The 24,107-nt window shown below is 43.8% G+C and overlaps 1 protein-coding gene across 1 annotated transcript in view; it reads right to left on the bottom strand.

Annotated features, from left to right (window-relative positions):
- LOC109030558 (leucine-rich repeat, immunoglobulin-like domain-containing kekkon 3 protein) overlaps window positions 1-24,107 on the bottom strand; it is a 176,657-nt gene that overhangs the window by 17,410 nt on the left and 135,140 nt on the right. The window contains exons 4-5 of the mRNA XM_072298419.1: window positions 7,818-8,207; window positions 3,010-3,342 (exon numbers count right to left, since the gene is read on the bottom strand). Of these exons, the coding sequence (XP_072154520.1) occupies window positions 3,010-3,342; window positions 7,818-8,091 (607 nt within the window). The 5' untranslated portion in view covers window positions 8,092-8,207. The remainder of the gene's footprint in view (window positions 1-3,009; window positions 3,343-7,817; window positions 8,208-24,107) is intronic.

Below are 24,107 nucleotides of genomic sequence, written 5' to 3'. Positions count from 1 at the left end.
CTCCTTGAATTAGCGAAGATTTTTAGTTGCCAGACTCAAGAGCTGAATTGTACACGGAAAATGACACTTAAAATTTCAAACCTGGCCTGTGGGTTTCGGGTCTAAAATAATCCTTCAGTGCCGGCCGCCAACTGGATTGTATCGAGTAGAGAAGAAGGTGGGGGAGAGAGAGAGAGAGAGAGAGAGGTTACCGGAAACAACAAAGAAAAAGAACGAGAGACGTACACTTGAAGTCACAGATGGGCCACTCTAGTTTATTCGTAGCAAACCAAAGAAATTTGTACACGACACTAACACGTTTTTGACAATAATAAAGGGCAAGGTAGTTCAACACAAACAGAGCAAGACGTCCGATTTTAGCCCGGATTTAGTTTATCTTTATCGAAATTTTCGATGAACAAAAAAAAAAGAAAAAAAATAGAAAAGGATATTAAACATAAAAAAAAATAAAACCACGACACACCAAACGCGACTACACGACAAACGAAAACATAACCTAAAACACGATCACGCACGCCGGTCGAGTCGGAACTTTCGGTAACGTGGGCAGGACTGAGCAATTGCCTCTGACACCTTCCTCTTACGCTCAGAAAAACACGACTAACTTCAGAAATGATGTTTAGACGCCACCCTGGGCCAGAGATGCCAGGGAAGCGTCGGTTCCCATGGGAAAATGCTGGGGAAAATTCTGAAGCAGCAAAAATTCAGACTCCAAACTACGCTTTCCAAGAATTGCCGGACAGACAGTGTCATGGGTCGTAGCCAAATTCATCAGAGTCCCGCAAAATTTTCAGAGATCCTCTCCGGAACAGTGCGGGCCCCTGACCGATTTGGCAGCTTCGCGTGTCTGCCGGAAACCGATGGAATCGTGGTTGGGCAGTTTTCTCAAAACGCAAGAAAATGCAAGACAAGCGGCTGGAACGTATCCGCCTGACCTGCCCCGCGGACGTCCCACCTCCCGCAGTTTCCCCCGCATGCGTGAGAAAATATTCGCGGCGCTGCTCGAGGCAAACTTTGAATCCCGAAGAAATTCAAAGCTTCTCCCGGGCCACGCCGAGAATTAAGGGCTGAGAATTAGGGGCCCAAAAGGCAAAATGACCGTTTCACTTATACCCACCTCTGCGTCCGAGAAAACACGACTGACTTCAGAGATGATGTTCAGGCGCTTCCCTGGGCCCGAGAAGCCAGGGAAAGCGTCGGTTCCCATGGGAAAATGCTGGAGAAAATTCTGAAGCAGCAAAAATTCAGGCTCCAAACCATACTATCCAAGAATTGCCGGACAGACAGTGCCATGGGCCGCTGCCGAATCTATCAGGGTCCCGCGGAATTTACAGAGATTCTCTGCGGAACAGTGCGGGTCCCCGACTGAATTGGCAGCTTCGTGTGTCCGCCGGAAACCGATGGAAGCGTGGCTCTTAGGCAGTTTTCTCAAAACGCATGAAAGTGCAAGGCAAGCGGCTGCAACGCACTCGCCTGTCCTGCTCTGCCAGCGTCCCATCTCCCAGTCTCCGCCGCTACCGTGTGAAAATATTCGCGGCGTTGCCTGAGGAAAACTCTGAATCCCGAAAAAATTCAAAGCTTCTCCCGGGCCGCGCCACGAATTAAGGGCTGAGAATTAGACGTGAAATTTTGCCCAAAGGCAAAATAACCGTTTCAGGTTCAGCATCAGGTTAGCATCTCAGATGTATAATGGTCGCTGCGAGTAGGGTCAAAAAGGCACTCTACACACAACTACCTCCCTCCTTTTGGGGCGATCTTATTGCCTCCACCTCCGTGGAATGGGCGAGTGAGCTCCACGGAACTCGAATTATGGAACAGACCTTACCACCTAGGGATCGACGATTCAAGAGATAACAAGGTTGTTGATAGGGATGTTTCGACTGTATCGCGCTGGATGCTTCTTAACAACTTCTAACAACTCGACTTCTTAACAACCGTACTCTACAACAAGAGAGAGATTCTTACAAGCAAACAAGGGGGGGAGGGTACTCGACGGGGCGAGGGTCGTACTGGGTTTTGGGCTGGACGCAGTGAGGAGCAGCCTGGGGTAACACCTCGGAGATCGACTACTAACTTCGAAGGTGGATTCGCGGCCGAGATTTTCCATGGTTCCCTCCTGAAAGTCCTTAGCTGTCGTTTCTCGTTTCCGGCACTGTTGTTTACGGATTTCCACGTTCAGCGGAAAACCATGCTACCGCGCCGGACCTCTGCCAAAACGATAGATTTGCCCGCTTGCAGGGTGTTGAAAATCGCTGTTTTGCCCGAAATCCGGCGCGGTAGTACGGCGCGTATGCGGAGTACCAAGGCAGGTCGCCGCGGGGAGACCTCTCCTGCTGAATTTTCCGGGATCCTGGAAGCTTACTTTGGTGTCGGTTCCCACAGGGCCGCTACATATGCCAGCGAATTCGGTGACATATGCAACAGCTTCATGAAAAACGACGCTTCTACAAGTGAGAAAATTCGCAGAAGTCACTATCCCGCGGCCACCCATGAGGTGCACAGTTTCCTCGCCTGACCCATGCTTCCATCCAGCCTACCGCATCAGCTCGTTACACACCGACAAAACCCCTGACCAAGCCCGGCATATCCGCTGACGTGCAATATGCAACATCAACTCATTCACACATACGTGCCCGATGCAAACGTACGACGTACGGGTGTGCGTGTTGCATGCTGAAAATTGAAGGCGCTTTTGCTAGTCTCACCTCTTCAGAAATTCATGGGAGCTATCGTTAGTTGTAGCACACACATTTCAGAGTGCCTATGTAGAGAAATTATAGGTATACTTCACCTCAATCTTTACCACAAAGAAAGCGCCACTCCATGATTGGTCAACAAATTCCGAACTTTTATGAAGTTTCTGATTTCCTACGTTTGAAAAAAATTTGTGAATACAATTTGATAAATATTTACGCCGAGAATTGTCTTTTTTCTGTTATTTTTATTCACGCACATCAAAATATTATTACGTATATATCCTGTTAACCAACTATTTATTCGATCTCTTACCTGAGAATGCATCGAGTTCAATGTAGTTTATCCTGCACCCAGACATTTCAAGCTCAACCAGCTGAGGGACGTGTGCGAAGGTATTCGACTTGAGGCGTGCTATGGAGTTTCCCGAGAGTCGGAGCTCACGGAGCTCTGGAATGAATTCGAAGCTGGCAGAAGGTACAAAGGTCAGCAGGTTATGAGTGAGATCCAGCTCGATCAAGTTGATCAGCCGATAGAAGGCAAATCGGTCGATGGACTTGAGCTTACATTTGGCCAGGTGAAGCTTCTGCAGATTTATCAGGTTCAGGAGGTAGAATTCGTGTTTGTTCAAAGTCCGGATGAAGTTACCTAAAGAAAAAATACAATAAAAACTGACAGGTTCTTTAAAAGTATTGCATGAAATGGGGACTGCGGTCTTTAAAAGTTTATCTGGCAAATATGTTATTTTTTTTTCTCTCTCTCTTTATTCAATCCATCATCGAATCGGATGCAAAATGTTTCAGTAGATACCAAAACCTCAGTTTTTTGGCGTATACTTGAGTATCGTTTCTAGCTTACTTTTATAATTCCGTTTTTACTCGGACGTATTCATCCTAAAAGGAACTATGTGCATAAGATTTTTGCCCAAAATAAAATGAAACAAAAAGCGATCGGTTCTTTAAAGTATCGCATGAAATGGTGACTGCGGTCTGTGAAAAACCATCTGGCAAATTATATATTTTTTTTTCTCCCTCTCATTTTTCAATCCATCATCGAATCGGATTCAAAATTTTTCAGTAGATACCGGAACCTCGGAGTTTTGACGTATACTCTAGTATAATTTCCAAATTACTTTTTATAATCCCGTTTTTATTTGGACGTATTTATCCTGCAAGGAACAATGTGCATGCATCGGGTTTACGTGCAAAATTTTCCTTTAACATATACGTATGCATCCATTTTTGAAACTCATTCCTGTAAGATTCCCAAATTTCAATACGTATGAATAGAGAGATGAAAGACGAATTTTATTCTCATAGGAAAACCACACATTCCAAAATGTTTCTTGTTGTTGATAAGAATTGAGGTCTGATTGACAAACATCATCGGATTAGTAGACAGATTTTTTATTCCCATTATACAAATGTTTACGATTGGACCGACTACATCATCGCTCAAACGCTAAAAGAGAGCCTCGACTGACGCAGCGGAGCGGGTAGCAACTGTGCGAAGACGAAATATGCTGATGCATATGAAAGTGCAAGTGCAGTGTGCACATGGTCGTGCAATAGTCCGAATTAAACATGTATCCTGACAGTTTTCGCTGTTAATATATACAACGGGAGCACATGACTTAATGAAACTGAACGTAAGTTAAAACTTAAAAACGTAAATGTACCTACACTAAAACTACGATATTTACAAGTTGGACAAAAGAAATTTAAATCCCGACCAATCCAACATAGATCACCTCTTGACCCTGGGGAGCGAGCTCCACCACGAATCGCAGGGCCGCATCGAACTCCTCTGACGGCACGAGAATAACTTCCGTAATTACGCCGTCGACCACGACATCAGCCCGACACCAACTCAAAAGCCTAGACACGAAGTCTGGCAAACACTCCCTAACAAAATAGATTATTAGTTCATCTTGCCCGTTGTATGCGATACCGAAATAATGCGGGTTTACCCCCGTGAGGGTAAGCATTAGAAACCGTTCTACTTCACGGCACGCACGACCTGGCCCGAAAAACCTACGCGGCGCCTCCACCACTTATATCGCGCTCAGCTCTCGGGCCAAGCAGCTGAGCACGCTGGGCTGGGATCGCAGATGATGGGGGCGAAATCCACCAGATAGGGTAGTCATAGAAAAGGGGGGGATGGTCTAGGGGGGTATAAGAGCCCTATCACTCTAATGATTGGTCACCTACCTCTAGAATGTATCCTAATATCCTAAGGAAAGAAGGAACACACGGATAGGAGATGGCCGCTCGATGTATTGGGGCGTAAAAATACGATAACAATGGTACTTGATAACGATGGTATACAATGATAAAACAACTACTAGGTCACACAGACCACAAAACAGAAACACACTACAACAAAGGGGGGGGGGGTCTCCAAGCAGGAAGTGCTGTCGGGGATGCAGCCGCTGGGCGAGTCTTTCGGCGAGGGGAGGGATACTCAACTTCTCAAACTAAGGGTAGAGACGCGAAGTTGGGGCGAATTGAGGAGCCAAGGGGCTCGGGAAGAAAGTAAAAGACCGCTGAGTCGAGAGAGGGGTCGGGGATGCAGCCGCTGGACCGAACTTTCGACCGAGGGTTACTCGTGGACCTGACTAGGGGTAGAGACGCGTAGTCGAAAAATCCGCGAGGAGGCGAATGCAGAGGTAGCGAGACGACTGACTTCAGGGGATTTCAGAGAGCTCCTCGTGGGCCTCTAGGCCTGCTTAACTTAGCGTCATTTCCCACGGTTAGCTGGTCAAAATCCTTGACCATGCATGTCACATCCGCCAGGACTCCAAAATCCTCGGAAAGCAACTGGTTAGGTAGCCACCCCGTGGACTCCGGTCCCCCGGCGCCCGAGGCAGAGGTGTATGAAATAGTAAGGTTTCTCGAACTATATGGCAGCGGCCTGTCTAGTGATGTCACCGGCGATGTCACTACCGGACGCGACAAGCTGTGTCATGAAAACCTCGCGGATTCACCGGTCCCGCGGCGCAATATTGGCCCGTCGCTTCCAAAACCGCCGTAACTCCAATATTCCGTTATACTAAATCGGCGCGAGTAGATTTACCCACGTAACAATTTATCGGTCATACTATCAATGCTAAAAACACGCTAGAGTTTTCGTCATAAATATTTATCGTGACTTTTCGATGTTTTGTTACGAAAAGTAGGAAAAAAATAGTATTTCATTGCTGTGGAACGTGGGGCTGCAGATCACTCAAAGTGCACTGCAGGGGCGACTAGAAACCCACTCAACAAAACAGCATAACACAAAAAAAAGGGGGCGTTTCCACCAGGTCGTAATTGGGGGGGGGGGGCTACGACCTACCACCTCCGTGAAATCTTTGGGGGGGTGGTAAGGGGGAGGAACTGAATTGGGCTTACCCAGTACGGCAAGGCAATTGTAGGTTTGCTTAAATTCGAGTTCAATATTCAACGACACCAGTCACGTTTATCGCGATTTATTCAAGGATAATACACTTTACAGAATTCACTTTACAGAGTACACAAACAACGCAACCTTGCTCAATCACACCCAGCAGAATCACAGACACCACAAATCAACAAAAATTTAACGAAGCGAAAACAACAAGAGGGGGGTTTGAAGGCAGTTCGCGGCGCGGCGGGAATGGGCTCCTGGCCTTGTTTGGGAACTTGCGAAATAGAATTTTGGGACTCCGAAAGCGAGTAGCACTTGCGTTGATGGGGGTGGGATTATGATCCAGACCGTAACCGTGGACGAAGAGCGACTGGCGATTTTGATTTTTCCAGAGTTTTCCTGGGCCTAAACCGAGGCTGAAACAAGTCCGTTCCCACGGTTTAGGCAGGGCCAAAAACTCGGACTCAGCATGCATGGCCCTGTCTGTGCATCTCTGAGCGCATCTTCGTTCAAGGAGACGACCACCGTTGTCACATTGTTCCGGGCGCAGCGGATGGTCGGCTAAAAGAGATAGGTAGTTGGAAAAGCGCTGGGAGCAATATGACAGTCCTCACTTCCGGCCGCTGATGTCATATTGGCCGGGCCCGTCAGTGCATGTGCAAACTCGCCTCTTTTCCGCTGAACACAGTCTGCTCCTTTCCGGAGACAAATCCATGTAATCCAGAATCTGCGAGGCTTTCCACGGTATTTTGTCTCGAAGAAAAGCACACCGGATTCAGCGTCCAAGTTCGAAATCCGCTCGTCCCCGGCCAAGGCCAGGGGCCCCTTCGAGGCACCCAGGGAGATTGAATGTTGGGGGGGTTGGTTCTTTTGGGGTTGAGGGCTCGCTAGCGCTTGCCCTCATTCTAGCTGTTATCAAGCTTAACCAGAGCCGGATTTACCTACTTGCCGCCCCCTTCTCATTCGTTTTGAAATATCAATAAAAACCATCAAATGAACGTACCAGCGGGGGAGGGGTACATAAGACGCGTTTACTTGTGTTGAATACAATTTTTGGGAAAGTCCTCTCAACACTACTAGCAAAAGTTCACGGAACTTTGCGCGAAAGTTAAGTCTCGTATACCTATCTCTGTGTGGACAAGGCCTTCCATTCATAAGAAATGAACGAAAAAATTATGAAAGAACAAACATAAATGTGTATTAATGATTTTAACTTTCGCCGCCGCGCAGACCTCACCGTGTTTGGCGCAATGCGTGAAGTATTCCGACAGTCTTGTAGGCGCTATGAGTTTTACGCCGACCGCTGCTGAACGCACTGTGTTTGACGCAATTTGTAGGGGCTAATATGTGTTACATGCCGATCGCCGCGCCGCGCCGAGGGCTTCTCCTTTTCATCTCAAGTCCTCGTCATCGTTTCTCTCTAAGTCGCGTCGTTCCAGGCCAAATTGCGTGTTTGGTTTCTCTCTCAACTCGACTAATTAAAGGTGCTGTCTCTTGTATCACTGAAAGACGGCAAAAGTAGAAATTACTACACTCTCAGAAAATTAGAGATTTTGTCGAGACTTTTTCTCGTTTGTAATTTTTTTTTCTAAATTCGAATTTTCTATACGTAAATTTCAAAAAATTTCAAAATTTGCCGCCCCATATAGATCTGCCGCCACGGGCCGCGGCCCATGTGGCCACCCCCTTAATCCGGCCCTGAGCTTAACCATAATTTTACACTCTCAATCTCCTACCTGTCAAATCGAGCACCTGCGTGGATGACTCAATATTGCGAGGAACGATCGTGAGATTCAGGTTGGCGCAGATAACCGTCTCTTTGCCTGACTTCCATTTGCACTCGCAGTAGCTCGGACAGTGAGCGCCGTTATTCGCAAAGCAGCAAACGAGGAGAAACAGGATTCGGAAGTGGGCAGCGCCGGATAGTCTCAACTTGAAGTGATTTGATTGGTGGGCAGAGGCGGAAGCGGATAGCAGCGTTCTATGCCTTGTCTCCGCGGAACATGGCATCGCGAGCGAAGACCGTCCTCCAAGCGTTTAGATCATGGCTCTCCAGAATACCCCGCGTGCCTTCGTCCAAATGGAGTCTCTCGCTTGGATACCTTCAGTTTTTCGGGTGGCATCATCTGTAAAAAGAAAAAATCGTTAGTGCAAAAAACAAATTGTAAATTGGATCGCACTGGGCGAAAAGGAACCAGCGCGAGTGCAGTGTTGTGCAAATGTTGTTTTTTCATAAATGGACCGGAAAGAAAAACACATTGGATCTAGAGTCCGGACTCTTGAAAACACTGAAAAGAAAAAAATACTCTTGATTTAATCAGATTTTTACTTAAATCAAAAGGAAATCCGCTCAAATTAAGCGGCTTGGTTCTTGATTTGAGGAAAAATCCGATTGAATCAAGAGTACTTTTTTCTTGTCGATGTTTTTAAGAGTCTGGACTCTAGATCCAGTGTGGTTTTTTTTTTTCCAGTGTATGCTTCCTTCACATTTGGACCGCGTTTAGAAGAACGGAACCAACTCGCCTAAAGTTGAAACTGGTCGGTTCCTTTCTGATAAACTCCGTCCATTTGAGCTCCATGTATTAGTTCAAAACAACGTCGAAAAAACAAACGGAGCGCAGCGCAGGTGGGCGCTCGACTAGGAGCGAAACGGGCAGGAAAAAGGACCCTCGTTCGGGCATGAAAGCACGTAGCACGACGCGGAGTTTGGGAAGGCTTAAATTCGTGGTGCTCTGAAAAGCGCGTGTTAATTTTTTTTTCCAGTGTGGACTACATTTTGCGATTTGGAACTAAAAATTCTCGCCCGGTTTAAAAACAACGCATGTGCCATTAGTTTTGCTATGCACATAAGTGTTTTCTTAGAAGAGCCAGAATTTATAGTTCCAAATTGCAAAATGCAGTCCAATTATCTTATGACTCTCCCAGAATAGCATAAAGTTTTCACTTCTTTTCACCAACAAATTTAGAATTTTAAAGGAAAATAATTGTGTAAATTTTAATACCGTACGCATATTAAGTGATTTTAAAAGAAAAGAAAAAGTTGCATGATTTTGAAAACACTATGTGATTGCGCTGGTTCCTTTTTGCTAAAAGTGATCCAGTTTATCATGGTCCTGGAAATTCTCCAGAAAATATGATTGAATCGTGTATTAAAAATAATGTAATTCATCCATTCGTCGCTTTATTATTTCAGAACTTTGAAATTTAGAACGGGCCGATGTACCGATTCCGCAGTTTTTCGCGTAATACATATAATGTGTTTCAGTCTTGTTTCGAATCACCGATTCGCATCGGTGATTAACTCAACCCACGAAGGATCTCGACCTCTGAGTTGGGTCAGGCGCCTTGATGCGACTATTCGTGTTCCAAGGATGTGCGGGTTGCATGCTCAAAATTGAAGGCGTTTTCCCTTTTCTCACTTCTTCAGAGGTGCACGGGGCTTGTCAGTCACGGCAATCCAAGTACAGAGCATCTATCAATAGAGAATCGCGTCATGAAGATCAAAAGCGTTATCCGGATATTGATGTCTGTTGAGTCGTCGAACCAGCCAACGATGCAGAGTGTTCATTTTCACGCACACTTTAATTTTTAATTTTGAATAAGAATTAAAATATGACTTAAATTGGGCTACATAGCCTGTTAGGATTTATGGGGAAAAAAGAGGCTGACTAGCTGGTTCGGAATACATTGGATGACTGCACGTAGACGAACTCGAGAAACGTGAAGCAAGCTCAGAGGTAAAACGAGGACGCAGCGTCCTTGTTTATAGAACGGAATCGTTTTCCCAGCATTATTCCCAGTTAGTGACACGAGGCCAGTGTATCTGAGGCCAATAATTAGATCGGCCCCTCTTTGAGAGACCATAAAGCACCAGAAATGAAAACATGAGAAAAACATTAATAGCTGTAAAAGCTAAAATAAACTGAAAAAGCTGAATTTTTACTTCAATGTCATTACCGTCAAACATCACCGCAGAAACTTAAACAGTCGGCAGTCGGTATTCATGAGACTTCAGTAAATGCTGAAATATTGCTTGATGAAAACATGATTGCACCGAGGATAATATGCTTCCCAATATCGCGCATCGCCGAAAATGAGGTTCAGCGCCAGCGACGTTGCTGCCTTAAGGACGTCAACATTTAGGAAGTAGACAAAACCTCAAAGGCGCATCAAAAGGATTTTCGTGCCGAGAGGAACTTTTGCCAGCGAATCAGACACAATTAATTCCATTTTGTCCCATGATAAGCAAATTGTCTTGGAGAATCCGCTGACAGTCCTCTTGCTATGATTGAAACCAATTAGCCGAACTTTTTGGAATTATTCCTGGTAAACGGTTCATCGAGTATAAACTACATCTTCTTCTAGTCTCTTTTCATGTGTAAGCATCTTCTAAAATGGACTAATACCTGCGGGACGCTTAACTTGCCTAAAACCTAATTCTTCGTGTCGAGTAAGCTAGTAAATTTTCTCGAGCACCTTTCCGAAGCCTAATTTTGAGCGTCAAGAGATCGGAAATTTTTGCTGCGAAATGCACTTTCTATCTTCCTCCAGAGCCAAACCATAGGCATTATTTTATTAGATTTTTTGCTTCGATACTGTGAGCTACTGGGTCAGGGTTACTAGACAGGGCGAGAGGGTATACTGTAGGGGTTGCGGGAGGGGGGGGGGGGGAACGAGCCAAACCCCAACGTCCAAAACCTCGCTTCGCCCAGGTCCAAAACGCAACTAACTCCGGAAAACTTGCCCGGGGCGGTGGCCGCACTTAAAGCTGGAAAACTCGACGATTGTTCGGTCAGCAATTCTGGCCCCACCCCGCATAACATGTATGCAGCGACTCATACGTATGTAATTCTACCAACCGGATCATAACTAACAGGGGTAGCTTCTACGATGTCAATTTCCAATGGAGTACTGTTGTGGGCTAGGGTTTGGAATAAGGAGGCTACCGTAGGTGCTATGGCGACATTTGTATTAGCTGCTAATGGGGCTACTTACAGTACACTCTCCTGACACACTCGGGCTGGCTACCAAACTCGAGGTGTCGGTGAGCTAGATGATGAACTCGAAAAGACGAGCCCGGAACAGACGGTGCTTCCTTTTATAAAGACGAGCACTAGGCCCCGCTCAATGCCAATGACGTCAAGTGAGGTGCACGGCCACGAACTATCAACATCAGCGATGCCATATCTCGCTTGAAATCACCGACAATGAACGAGTCACAACAGTACTCTGCCACGGGCTCTTCTACTAAGGTGTGTACTAGGTCCCTTAAAGTTCTGGGAGAGATCTTCCGCACCAACTGTGCGTTGGTCAGTAAATCGATGGAAGAACCGCGTGAAAAATACTCCGGGAACTCAAGCTTTAACACACCATTCAAGTCCTTCGGCTGAACTTCTACGGACTTCTCCTTGCCGATTTTTATCTTAAAGTATAAGTCAGCCCCACCCCACATAAAGATTATTAGGGAAGAGTACGACCCAAATGGTGGAACAAAGAAAAACAACTTTATGAATGAATACCACAAAAAACGACGCAACTATAAAAATATCATAAATAAATTACAAATAAAATCATCATAATAATGTAATAGACCGGGGATAAAAATGGGTCAATGGTCCCCACACGAACCGCCTTACTTGGGGGGCGTAGCGTAGCTCGAGGATGGAAGAAAAGGGGGAACAAGAACGTATCAGGGTGTATATGTCTAACACACTTTTACTCAAACAGAACAAACGATGCCACAAACTACTGACTGGCGGCCTAGACTTCTTACCACTATGCAAAACACTCAAACTACACTTAGTGGGCCCTACCGACACTAAGGGCGCTGGACCTCGGTGATGCCTCTATGCGTACACGTAGCCAACTGCCCAGAACCAGAGCTTCAGCCTACCCAGCTTAACTCCGGCCCTGAAAAGCTGGCCCCGAGACGGCACGCTCGCCCAAACTTCAGTCCGGGAAACCGCGGCCGCTGACACATGAACGATGCCGAGACAGCGCCGAACGCTGCACCAAAGGACACACGATTTCCCGGAAATCGTGCCGTCCTATTTCAATAATCATAATCATAAATAGCATAAATAAATCACTCGAAAATCAAAATAAGAACCATCAAAGTAACTTAAGAAAGCAACCTAACATAACATAAAAAAAAGAAACATAACGTAAGAACTATCAAACTTATACATACTTATTGATTCAACCGCAGTTCATAGTTAACGCGCTATTCTCGTATTGCACTTAAGTGCCAAAGTTACAAATCGATGAAATCAAAAATAATAAATAATAAATAAAATAATTAAACAAAAAATTACCTGATACGGCAGAGCAGAATGATGAAAGACGTTCTAACTAAGAGAGATGATCTAACCTAACCTAAAACTAACCTACATTACTACAATAAACATTAAATAAACCGAGGCACTAGACTCCCAGAAATTACCACTCGGTGGGTGGCGGGAGGTGATCCAGTTCAATTACCCAAAATAATATGAGTTCATGGTCGCCAGGCGCAAACTCCACAACACACCTTAGATACCCACACCCGGCATTTTCCCGCTCGTTGGGGCCGGCGGCGCGGTATCTCACTTCACTCACAACATTGTCTAAATGATCATGGCACAAATGCTCTAAGTAACGACCGAAATCACGATGCGTCTCATCCCGGAGATAAAACACCGCCAGTCCATCGCCATGGGGGTTTAAAACGCAGTTAAAGCAGCTAAGAAGCGCCGCGCGGAGGACGGTCAGGACCTCCCACCACCCGCGCCCGGTACCTCGAAATTCAGCGGGAAACATTTTTCGAGCACTTTATTCCAAACGTAATACGTAAAGACGCACGAAACAACGCAGACGTAAAGACACGCAAAACAGACTGAAGCTGAGAGCTAGCCGTCCAAGGGACAGAGCCGATTCCCAGAGAGAAATATCTGCAACTTCAGCAATAAGGGACAAGTGGGTGCAAACCCCCCCGCGGAAAAAACCCAGCGAAACCGATCGCCGAGGGACTGGTGCCGAGTTAGAATAAGAATTCAACCATTTCCATGAAAGAAAAACATTCTTTAATTTTTCTTCCATTTTTTTTCTCTCCAAATTAACCAGCAACTTCAGTTAAACTCTCCCCTTCTAACAATCAATGATTTATATTTAGACCTTTCATACCGGAACGCGTTCAACAAAACATTCCAATAGGAGTGCAATTCGTAGTTTGAAACCATAGAGTTAACCTCTATGAAACCAATTATGTGCATGGGGAGACTAGCGGCACACGCGTCGTTTCAAAACTGAGCTAACATAGTGCAATTGATCAGCATTTTGCTGATTGGAACTATAAAATTCTGACTTGGTCTGGAGGCGGCGTGTGTGCCGTTGGTTTTCCTATGCACTATGCACAAAAGTGTTTCTCCAGATGAGCCAGAGTTGCTGAGCCCAGATTGCGGAATGCAGTCCAGTTGATCTATATAACGGAATATTGGAGTTACTGGCTTTCCAAATAAAGAAGTACCAATAATTTTTCACGCGATCCGAGGACGAGAAGAGGTCAAGGACGGCGCTTACAGCTTCAGCAACCCAACAGAAGCATCAATCATTCTGAAGTACATTGAAATCCTGCTTGATACCCAAATCCTACAACAACAAATAACTGAGGAGGATATTTTAGTTTTAACTCCATACAAAGCACAACAAAGTCTCGTGAAACAAATGCTGAAACAAAGAAAACTAACAAAAATACGAGTAAGCTCAATCGAAGCCGCTCAAGGTGATGAGAGCATGATAACAATATTATCAACAGTAAGATCACGTGAACCGGAAAGTCAAAAATCTTACTTGGGTTTTCTGAAAAATCCAAAAAGACAAAATGTCGCGCTAACGCGCAGCAGAGCCCTACTCATTGTTGTCTCTAATCCGATAGCCTTGAAAGCAGACAAAAATTGAAAATATTTCATCGATTTTTGTAAGGAACACAGAGCTTACCGGGAAGAAGCTCAACGACCAGAAACACAAGCAAGAAAACTGAGAATCAAATACTAAACACTGTAAAATTAAAACAATCAGAAATTTCCTTTCAATTTTTTTTCTCCCAAAAATTTCAAAAATTCCAAAATTTTTTTTTCTCTTCACTTAACGCCTAAAAAATACCTAGCTACAACCCGCAGCGCACTACATCCCTCGCCTTATATGTGAAATAAACAAACTACATGTACATGCTTTCTGCACTAAACAAGCTTACATGCTGTACATACTCTTCCTCAATATCTTCAAGAAACACCTAACTTGACAATTTGTGTGTGCAGGATCCCAAAAAAAGACAAACAGACTATGTGCATAATGACAATCAGACCGCACGAAAAGACAACTGCCCTCGGGACACCAACTACCATAATACTACCCTTCATCATAACAGGTCTGATACTCACACAATTCATAAGTACTACCCATGCCTGTACACAACTAGAAAATTCCACAATGGGCCTGTTGCAAACTTTTGCTAGAGCAAAAATAAGAGTTGTCTCTTATAGATAATGCCTCAAAAATCACGATGAGCGCATCGGCAAAGTCTGAAATGCACTCATAACTTCACAATCTGCGTAAGAAATTTGCGTTTTTTTAAGCTTCCCGCTTCAAAAACGATACTACGGCACAGGTGAACATTTTGTTAGAGGAGTCGCTCCATCGTTGGCGATATTCAGCATGGCTGACGCTTGCGTGCAGTTCCGCGCGTAATTCGAGGAGAGTTCAAGGTCAATCAATTCGGGCGTGGAAAATATGAACGTTAACACGCCGATTGTTATCTGGTCTAATCCAGTTCAGGTGTTATCTCGTCCCATCACACGTGTTTTGGCGGATTGGCGTCGGCCATGATGAGTATTGCCGACGATGGAACGACTCCTCTTACAGAATGTTCACCTGTGCCGTAGTATCGTTTTTGAAGCGGGAAGCTCAAAAAACCGCAAATTTCTTACGCAGACTGTGAAGTTATGAGTGCATTTCAGACTTTGCCGATGCGCTCATCGTGATTTTTGAGGCATTATCTATAAGAAACAACTCTTATTTTTGCTCTAGCAAAAGTTTGCAACAGGCCCATTGTCTCATTTAACACATCCAAACCGGCCTTAATCCAAAATGGAATCATAACAATCCCAATTGTAATAGATTTAATTTACCCATACACAGTATGTAACATAACATATCAGAGCACACTCCTTGCGGGACTTTTCAGGACTGCAGGAACAAGAATAGAAGAAGATCCCAATCTAAAAGGACTCAAAATCAGATCAAAAAGAGGATTCCCCCTCCTAGCTCTAGGTGCAATCGCAGCAGGAAACTCTATCACTACTGCAGCAACAGTAGCCTGGTCAAAACTGAAATTCAATGACGTCAACGGAAAAATCGAGGAATTGAGGGACAAAATGGGTAAAAAAACTGAATATCTAGAGCGAGTGATAATACAAAATGATCAAAAACAAATACAATCTTTCACGGCAATCTTGAGAGAACTAAGACATGTGACGGGTCTGATGACACAAAACATGTGTAAATTGGAAAACGCCACAAGACTACTCTTTTTAGAAACACAAATGCTTATGGAGTATGATGAAATACTAAACGCACTGAAATACAAAACTTTATCTGCCAAAATTATACCCCCAACGCAAATATCCGAACTAATCAAAAAAACACCAGCACTACATAACAGTTTATACACACAAGCCCCCTTCCTAATGTATTTAACAGCCGAAATCTCTTTTGACCTAGAGGAAATCAAACAATCAGATGGGTCAATTTTGAGGGGAATAATAAATGTCCCATTATTGATCAGACAAGAACACGTGAGCGTCGAAGTAATTACAAAAAAAGAAGGAGAAAAATTGCGAATCTTTAAACCGGTGTATGTTGCTCAAGGTTCCAAACTATCAGTCGAAAAATGCAAAGAAAATCCGGACTTCTACTTATGTTCTGAAGCAGATATGACGACAATAAAACCAAAAGAACTCACCACTTCCATACATTATGATAACGGGTTAGTAATTTTGAATGACGGACAGGAAGCTTCTGTAACACAGACCGCCTTGGGCCCAAAAGTAACTATCCACGGACCGGCCGTGTGCTCGCAAGACGACGCCCATACGATAATTCACGACAACAGACTTGTTTTCACTCACTCCACTTTATTCCACGTAAAACACAAAAGCACCGAACTCCACTTGGCCCCGTACGATATAAATTTCAAAATAGATGAAAATGAAAACAAGAAATTACAAGAGCAAATAAACTGGATCGAATCCCAAACCTCGTTGAAACACACATCACACTAATCTCTTGCCATCCTAATAATTGTAATAACCGCCATCGCCTTCTTCATATTTTTCCAAAAACAAAAACAACAAGTGAGAATAATTAAAAATATACAAAAAGAAGAAATCCCATTACAAGAGATCGTAGTACTTGAAGGGACTGACGGAATAGGAAGAGCAAGACGCTTGATCAGTGACACCTAAAGCACCCCCTTTTTTTTTATCTTTTCTCACCTCCCTTCCTCTAATCAAAAAAAAAAACCGGTAAATTCACCTGCCACTAGCACCAACCGATGCTTCGACCGCCAGTCATAGTAAAAATAGCACATTATCATAGTTCAAAACCAAAAATAAAAGATTGTAAAAATAATTAAACAAAAATTACCTGAAAGGGCAGAGCAGCAAAAAAAAAAAAAACCTATAATCTTTTTTTTTTTTTTTTTTTTTTTTTATTGAGAGTTTAGTGGCTTCTATTCCTTTAGGAATCTACAGCCATCTATAGGCACTATTTATTGTCCGAAGACATCAGGGAGTTTGGTAGACATCCATGCTCGGGCTTACAAATTTTCACGGATTAAGGCCGAGCGAATTCTGCTTACAGATCCACTCGTCAGTTCCATGAAAATTTGTCGCCACCACCGGGATTCGAACCCGGGACCTATTGACCTAGAGTCAGACGCAACCTATAATCTAACACTACGATAAAAAACTAACACTAAAAACTAAAAAAAAAAAAACCGAGGCCACACTTCTGAGATCACCACTTCGTGGGTGGCGGGAGCTGCTGAACCTCGAGGACCCACACGACGATCAATTCTTGATCGCCGGGGGCGAATTCCACAACGCATCGCAGATAGCCGCATCCGGGATGTTCTCGCTCGTGAGGCCCGGCGATCCGGAACCTCACCTCGCTAACCCCGTGACCCTCATGACCACGACATAACTGTTCTAGGTGATGGCCGAAATCAGGGTAAGCAGGATCCCGTATAAAAAAAACGGCAAGCCCGCCACAATAAGGTTTGACAACGCAATTTGCCGAAAATTGGAGGGCTGCGCGGAGTAAACACAGCACCTCCCACCATCCACGCCCTGTCCCGCGGAACTCTAAAGGAAACATTTTGCTGAAAACCAAACGAGATACGGATAACGCAACGGAACGCGGACTGAAACCGGGAGCTATCCGCCCAAGAACAGAGCCGATTCCCTGGAAGAAAATGTGCAACTTCAGCAATTAAGGGCTAGTGGGTGAACATCTTCTTCCACCACCCCCCCCCCCCCCCCGCAGAGAGCAGAAGAAACTGATCGCTAAACAACTGTTGCCACACCAAGCTAATATTAAGCCAATACTTACGGCCAATTGTAAAAAACAACATACAGACCAGTGATTCCACTATGCAGATATGTGTTTCTACGAGAGAACCACAGATAGCGCCCATTTGTCTTGCAGATAATCCGATTGCCCTTAAACTTTCCCTCAAAGACTCAAATTTGGACTCTCCATTTCGGAAAAACCCAACAGCGCCTCTTTAATAAGAATGCAATTCGTAGCTTGAAACTATAAAAAGTTACCAACAGTGAAAACACTTATATGCATGGGAAGGACTGGGGGCGCATGCGTTATTTCAGACCAAAAAAAAAAAAACCAAGTGTCTTTAGACTGCGCAAATGGATTCTGACACGGTTTAGGAACGACATATGCGCCATTGGTATTCCTATACACATAAGTGCTTTCGGAATGAGAAAGAGCATGTGGGTCCTGATTGCAGACTGCAGCAACGTCGATCAACGCCGGAAAAATTCACAATCTCCTACAAACTTGTTCGCCAGCAATATCATTTATCGTCTCTGCGTGCTAGCCTGGACGAGCCTTTGCGCCGTGTCCTCACTCAATGCATAACTACGCAATAGCGGGAAAAATAGGATCAGAAAGCATAATCGGAGTGCCACGGCAGCGTAATGAAAAGACCACCTTCAGGGCACAGAGCATTTCTTCAGAAGATCGAGCGAACGCATCTCCTTTGCCGAGCGAGGCTGCGAGCAGCGAGACGTGAGCCCTGAACCTCATAAGACCAAGCGCATAATGCGACTCATATCTTGCTGCACGCGGCCCCTCTCGGCAAAGGAAATATGAAAACCTGGAAAAGTATAGAATGACGGAAAATTCATTTCACGATGAAGTGCGCAGAATTACTTTCCACTCTTATCAAACATACGGGAAATAATCTTAGCGCACATTTCCTTTTTTTTCCCTCTTTTTCTTCGTGTATTTAAATTTTTTCTTGAATAATCATCAAAAAGGTACTTAAAACAGTACAAATTTAATGACATTATTGATTCATTCCATTTGCATAAGACATGGATGAAGTAAATTTGTAAATTTTTTTTTATCGGTGATTCTCAAAACAGTACTAATTTCTTGACATTCTTGATTCATTCTCATTTATGTAAAACGTGGATGAAATAAAATTGCTAATTTTATTAAAGGGAATTTCCCTTAAATTTTAGTATACTACGCGCTAACTCCTACTCATTAATAAGACACGGTCCCGGAAGCGCCGCGGGACGCGCCCTCTTGATCACTCACTTAAAAAAATTCACCTACTCAGAAATGCGTAAAATCTTGTCGCAGTCGGCCTTCATGGAGAAAAATCAATCAAGAATCGATAAAGGGTTAATAGACACAAATTTTAAATGATTGAAAAACCTGCCATGCTCCCTGAGGCCTTCTGCTGCAGCGTTGATGATCGGACAAACTACATTTACTTTTCACCCTCTTAATTTTCCTTTCCTAACCAATTATTACATGCAATCCGTGGAATCCGGTTAAAATAAAAAAGGCATTTCCAAATACACTATCATTATTATATATTCCTATATATATTCCTAATAAGACAGATAACATTAAGCTAATCTCCCCCTGATCTTTCATTACCCTTTTCCCTTTGTTGCTCAGACGACACTGCAGCGGAGGGCCCCCTCGGCGCGCGGTGGGGCGGGTCGGTGGGAGAGGTCGGACATGGATATTTAGGAATTCTAAGTAACGATAGTAGCTATCCTATAACTCCGCTGTAAGTAACTTTTCCGATTATGAAGCCAAAAATGTTTAGAAGTGCCAAGTTGTGTCCGATCTCCCCCGTTGATTCGAACCACTGCGCGCCGTGTCACTGAGAAAAACTCCAACACTGATTTTGCATAAAAGCTACTATGTTCCATACGAAATAGGCTCAAGGTTGATCTTTCAAATTATAAACAGAACGTAAAAAAAAAACCTTCTTACGATTTGAGGGAAAAATATCTCCTTCATTCTTTCCTCCCCTTATTTTGTAATTAATCAATAATTGTATCATTTAGGCATCAGTAGTATCCTTCAGTATCCTATTCTAGTATCCTTCCTTTTTGAAACTAAAATATGCATAAACAAGTAGCAAATAGTTATTAGCAAATAAAAATAAACACTCGGGATAAACAGATGAACCGCACTTTAATTAGATTACATAAAAGAGAAAGAAAATAAAACGAAAAATATAAACAGGAGCACGTTATAAGTCGAAAGATCGAAATCAGATCAGAGGCGAAGATCCGAGTCGAAGATCAGGGCTCCCACGCAAAAGCAGGTGGGCAGCCTCGTGACAGCCCGCGTCTGGTGGGCCGAAACGGCGGCTGGAACGTTCCGTGGGCACGGGCCAAAACCCGGGGGTCCCGGCTAGAGGCGGAAGCGACAAAGGGGGGCGGCGGATTCGCGCTGGACCCCCCTGGCCTGGCCTGGACGGCTGGATCGGATGGTGCCGGAGGCCATGCAGTGGTCGGTTTCCGCAGCGGGACCAGGAGGTGATAGCCAATAGGCTCTGCTCCACTGGGAGCAACAACAACGAGATGCCTGCAGCTGGGACAGATGACGCACTTCCTGCTTGGGTCCATCTTGCATGGGTCCGATACGGAGTCCGAGAAAAACGGTGAGAGACTAGAAACGAAGCCTGGTCCGACGATCGATACGAACACGAATAGCTACATCAGCAAAACTCTCACACTCGTGATTCTCCACCGATGTTTGAGACTCTGTTTTCCTTCACGGCGCGGGCCCCCTGTTGCAGTGATGAATAATTGCTCGCAAAACGTAATTTCAAAATAAACAGCAAACTGACAGTCACTTCCCGCAGAATTTGACAAATTTCATTCTTTCGTCCAGATAAGTCGATCAGTAATCACTTTTAAGTGAAAGAGCTACACTGCAATGGAGGGCCTCTCGCCACGTCGTTGAAGCAAACTTTAACACAAATTTTTACACGAAAAGTCCAATTCCAAATCTGAATAATTTCAATTACATTTTATCCGGTAGAATTCCGTTGCTCCACCCACACAGGGGCGCGTCTCGACCCCCACAAGAGCCATAATTCAAATAGGAAACCATTCTTCCTAGCGCTCATAAGGTGGTCTAGAGGCGCCCTTGTGTGGGGGGGAACGACGCAGCATATGAGCTAGTAACGCGCAGTTTGTAAAAAGAGCAATTACGATAGGAATAGGTTTAGTTTTAAATACTTAAGTCCCATGAGTAAATATACTTAAGTAAGAGACCGATAATTCGGCATTAAACGCCCCAAGTTTCCATGTAGAACTAATTTGTCTCATTCTTATGCTTTTTGAAATATATGAAAGAACTTACGCCCACATTACACTGGAGGAGACCTCTTAATACCTAGGTGGCTTCCTTGCAAGCTTCCCAATATTCAGAAAGTTCAACTTTTAATTATTCCACCAACAAGCCAACAGGGGAGGTCGAACACAAACTAATAACTTCGGAAACTTAGAAGATCGAAACTAATAACGAGAAAGTTTAAGAGCGACTACATTGGTTCTTTCATAAAATTCCCGTTCAGAGACAGTCTGTCTGATTGGTTTCTTCGAATAAACACGTACCAAAATTTAAAATTTTCAGTCAACACCTTGATGTCCGACCTTTACTGTTTGCTCATACCACTGTGCGGCGTAAATCGCAGTGCGTCAATAGCTAAGCCATTTGAAGCTGTGGGAAATGATCGATACCACGACCGTAGGTTTCCCATTAATTTGAGTGGATCGAACAATAAATCGCAAGACGCAAGCAATATGCCATATTGAGATGCAATTTACACAATAAACTACCGGCGTAAAGGAAAGAAAACTTGAGTAACGAACGGTCAACATCACTCCGAAATAGCCTCGGCTATTCCCACTAGCTGCAGTACCATAATCCATGCTGCAGATTTTACCATAATCAATGTTCTTTTAAAAAAAAAAAACATGCACCGAGCCTTCACAAAGGTTGATCTTTCGTTGCTCAATGCCTCGCCAAAGCATCAGAAACAAAACCAAATTAGTTCCAGAAATTAGTTCTATCTTAGTTCTTAGTTTCAGACTTAAAAGTTACTGAAAAATATAATAGAAATTAAAATTTAAACAGAACAAAACTTAGTCATGCCTAGATGACAGTGAGCTTTTCTCTCATTTCTTCTCTCTATTGTCTTACACTTACGACTCGAACGTGCAAATTCTGTTAAACATCAACTATTTTAAAGCACGAATCATGCTCACTAAGTATTAGAATTAAGAAGGTTTAGGGTAACAAGTAAAAAATTTATTAGAATTAAAAAGGTTAAGGGTAGTATGTAGCAGAAATTTTTTTTTAGGAGGCCGCTCACTTCGCCTAAGCGACAGTTTCCAAACAACATGGAAATTTCATCCACACTCCCCCTCACATGCAGAAATTAGGGACGACCCAATGGTTGTCATAGGGCCCAAAAACCACTAACGGTCATCTACCTTCAGAACACCACAAAATTTATCTTCACTTAGGACTCCGAAGAGCATCCTAACAACAGAACTCTCAAAAACGTGCTTCGGGGGCCTAACTGAAGATAAATATCCATTTACAACATTGATCACTGCGATCACTTGTCAAACGACATGCCAACATAAATTAAGGCTCCAAAAAAATGCTAGATTTCTGAGACATGAAAGAAACAAAAATCAGCATCTTGTAAAGACGAGCTTCAAAGATTTCACGTATCCAGACGTGGATATAATGCACGAAGCCCTAAGAATTGCCACTCAACTTAGGAAAACTTCGTGTAGTATGTTCAAACTGGTTCTATCCCTTCCAAACTTAATTATAAGAGCCGTCGGGGAACATCTGCTACTGTCAATACAAACTCCAGCAATAAATATATTTTAGTGAATTAAGCTTAAATTGAATGCATTTTAGTAATTTTAGCAAAGTGAGCGCCAGAGTGGAGGCCAGCGCAGCCGCAGCGTTCTCAAAATGAAGTAACTTTTCAGCTTCGACACGTTAATTAGATTTACTCACTATATCCCTCAAAAAATCCCTCAGTTTATGACGAGAACCGAACGCGATCGCTCACGGCAGCATTTTGGCGGCACTGTGATTGCGCTGGACCCTACCTGCCACATTATTCCAAAAAAATGTAGATAAAATAAATAATAGATGAATATAACAATAATAATAGTAGCCACACCATTTCGAAATAAGATTTAGGCATTAGAAATAAGATGTAAATAACTTCGAGTAACTATAGGCTAAGAAAAATGCAATTAAATTAAAATAATTGCTTAAATGGAGACAACCCAGCGTTGCCAAATTTCTCGACCCTCCTCTGCACCTTAATTGTGAGCTGAAATGTTCTCTACGTCGAGTTATTTGCGCCGCCTAGCGCATACAACCATCTCAGCCTTCTTTACTTCAGCCTTCATGCCTTGTTAATAGCCTTGTACAGTACAAAAAAACTTAAATCATAAGTTCAGTAGTTCAGTAGTTTAGTAGTTTAGTAGCAACCTCCTAATACATAATGCAAATGCACAATGCATGTAGCGAATGCAATTAACTTTGTGGCAATTTGCACCCTGCACTTTGACTTTGCATGACAGATCGTCGCATGATTTGAGACATTGTTATTCCACACTTTGCAGACCTTGGAATCTGCTTTAAAATGCTTAAAATCAGCATAAAAAAAAAATACCCAGAAGACGCTGAGACGCTTCAGAAGAGATGAGACCTCCTAGTGAAAGTACTTTCAGCGAGTAATTCAAAATTTTTCTTTAGAAAAATGTAAGACATTGGGAAATTTGTAATATACCTATAACTAATTACGACTTTGTATAGAATGATTAATATTAACATAGGAAACGGTCTGTTGCCGACTCGGTGAAACCCAGTCAGCCCCATGGAGCCTCCAGCCCCAGAAAGAAGACGGACAACTACACAGAGACCCCCCGCATTGCGTCATGTCACAGACCCACCTTCCCCCCCACCCATCCGGTACTACGACATAAAGATGCCACCTTCTTACGATGTTCCTCCGTGATGCACACAGGAGATGAGCAGACCAGGGACAAACATCCAAAAAAAACCAAACGAGCAGTTAGTAACGCCCGGATTGTAACGATGCCTACAACCACATGGCGATCGATGTCCCTCCGTCAACCGACAGGAGATGAGCAGAAAATGGCAAAGATAGATACACTTAAGGTTACAGCAAAACAACCGACAAGTAAAACCACAGCCAAGCTAACCAAACGTTGTTTGTTTAAAATTTTTTTTTTGGATGTTGCCAACCCCTAACTGGCGTACTACCACCATCACAGCCGAGCAAACCAAACGTTGCTCAATTACAAAATTTGAATGTTAGCAACTCCAATATAGTGACCTGTGCTATCACAGTCAATCAGAACACACGCCGG

This window comes from Bemisia tabaci, chromosome 3 (assembly GCF_918797505.1).
Source record: "Bemisia tabaci chromosome 3, PGI_BMITA_v3".
Classification (NCBI taxonomy): domain Eukaryota; kingdom Metazoa; phylum Arthropoda; class Insecta; order Hemiptera; family Aleyrodidae; genus Bemisia; species Bemisia tabaci.
The sequence above is the reverse complement of the archived record's forward strand: the minus strand, read 5'-3'. Positions and strand labels throughout refer to the sequence as shown.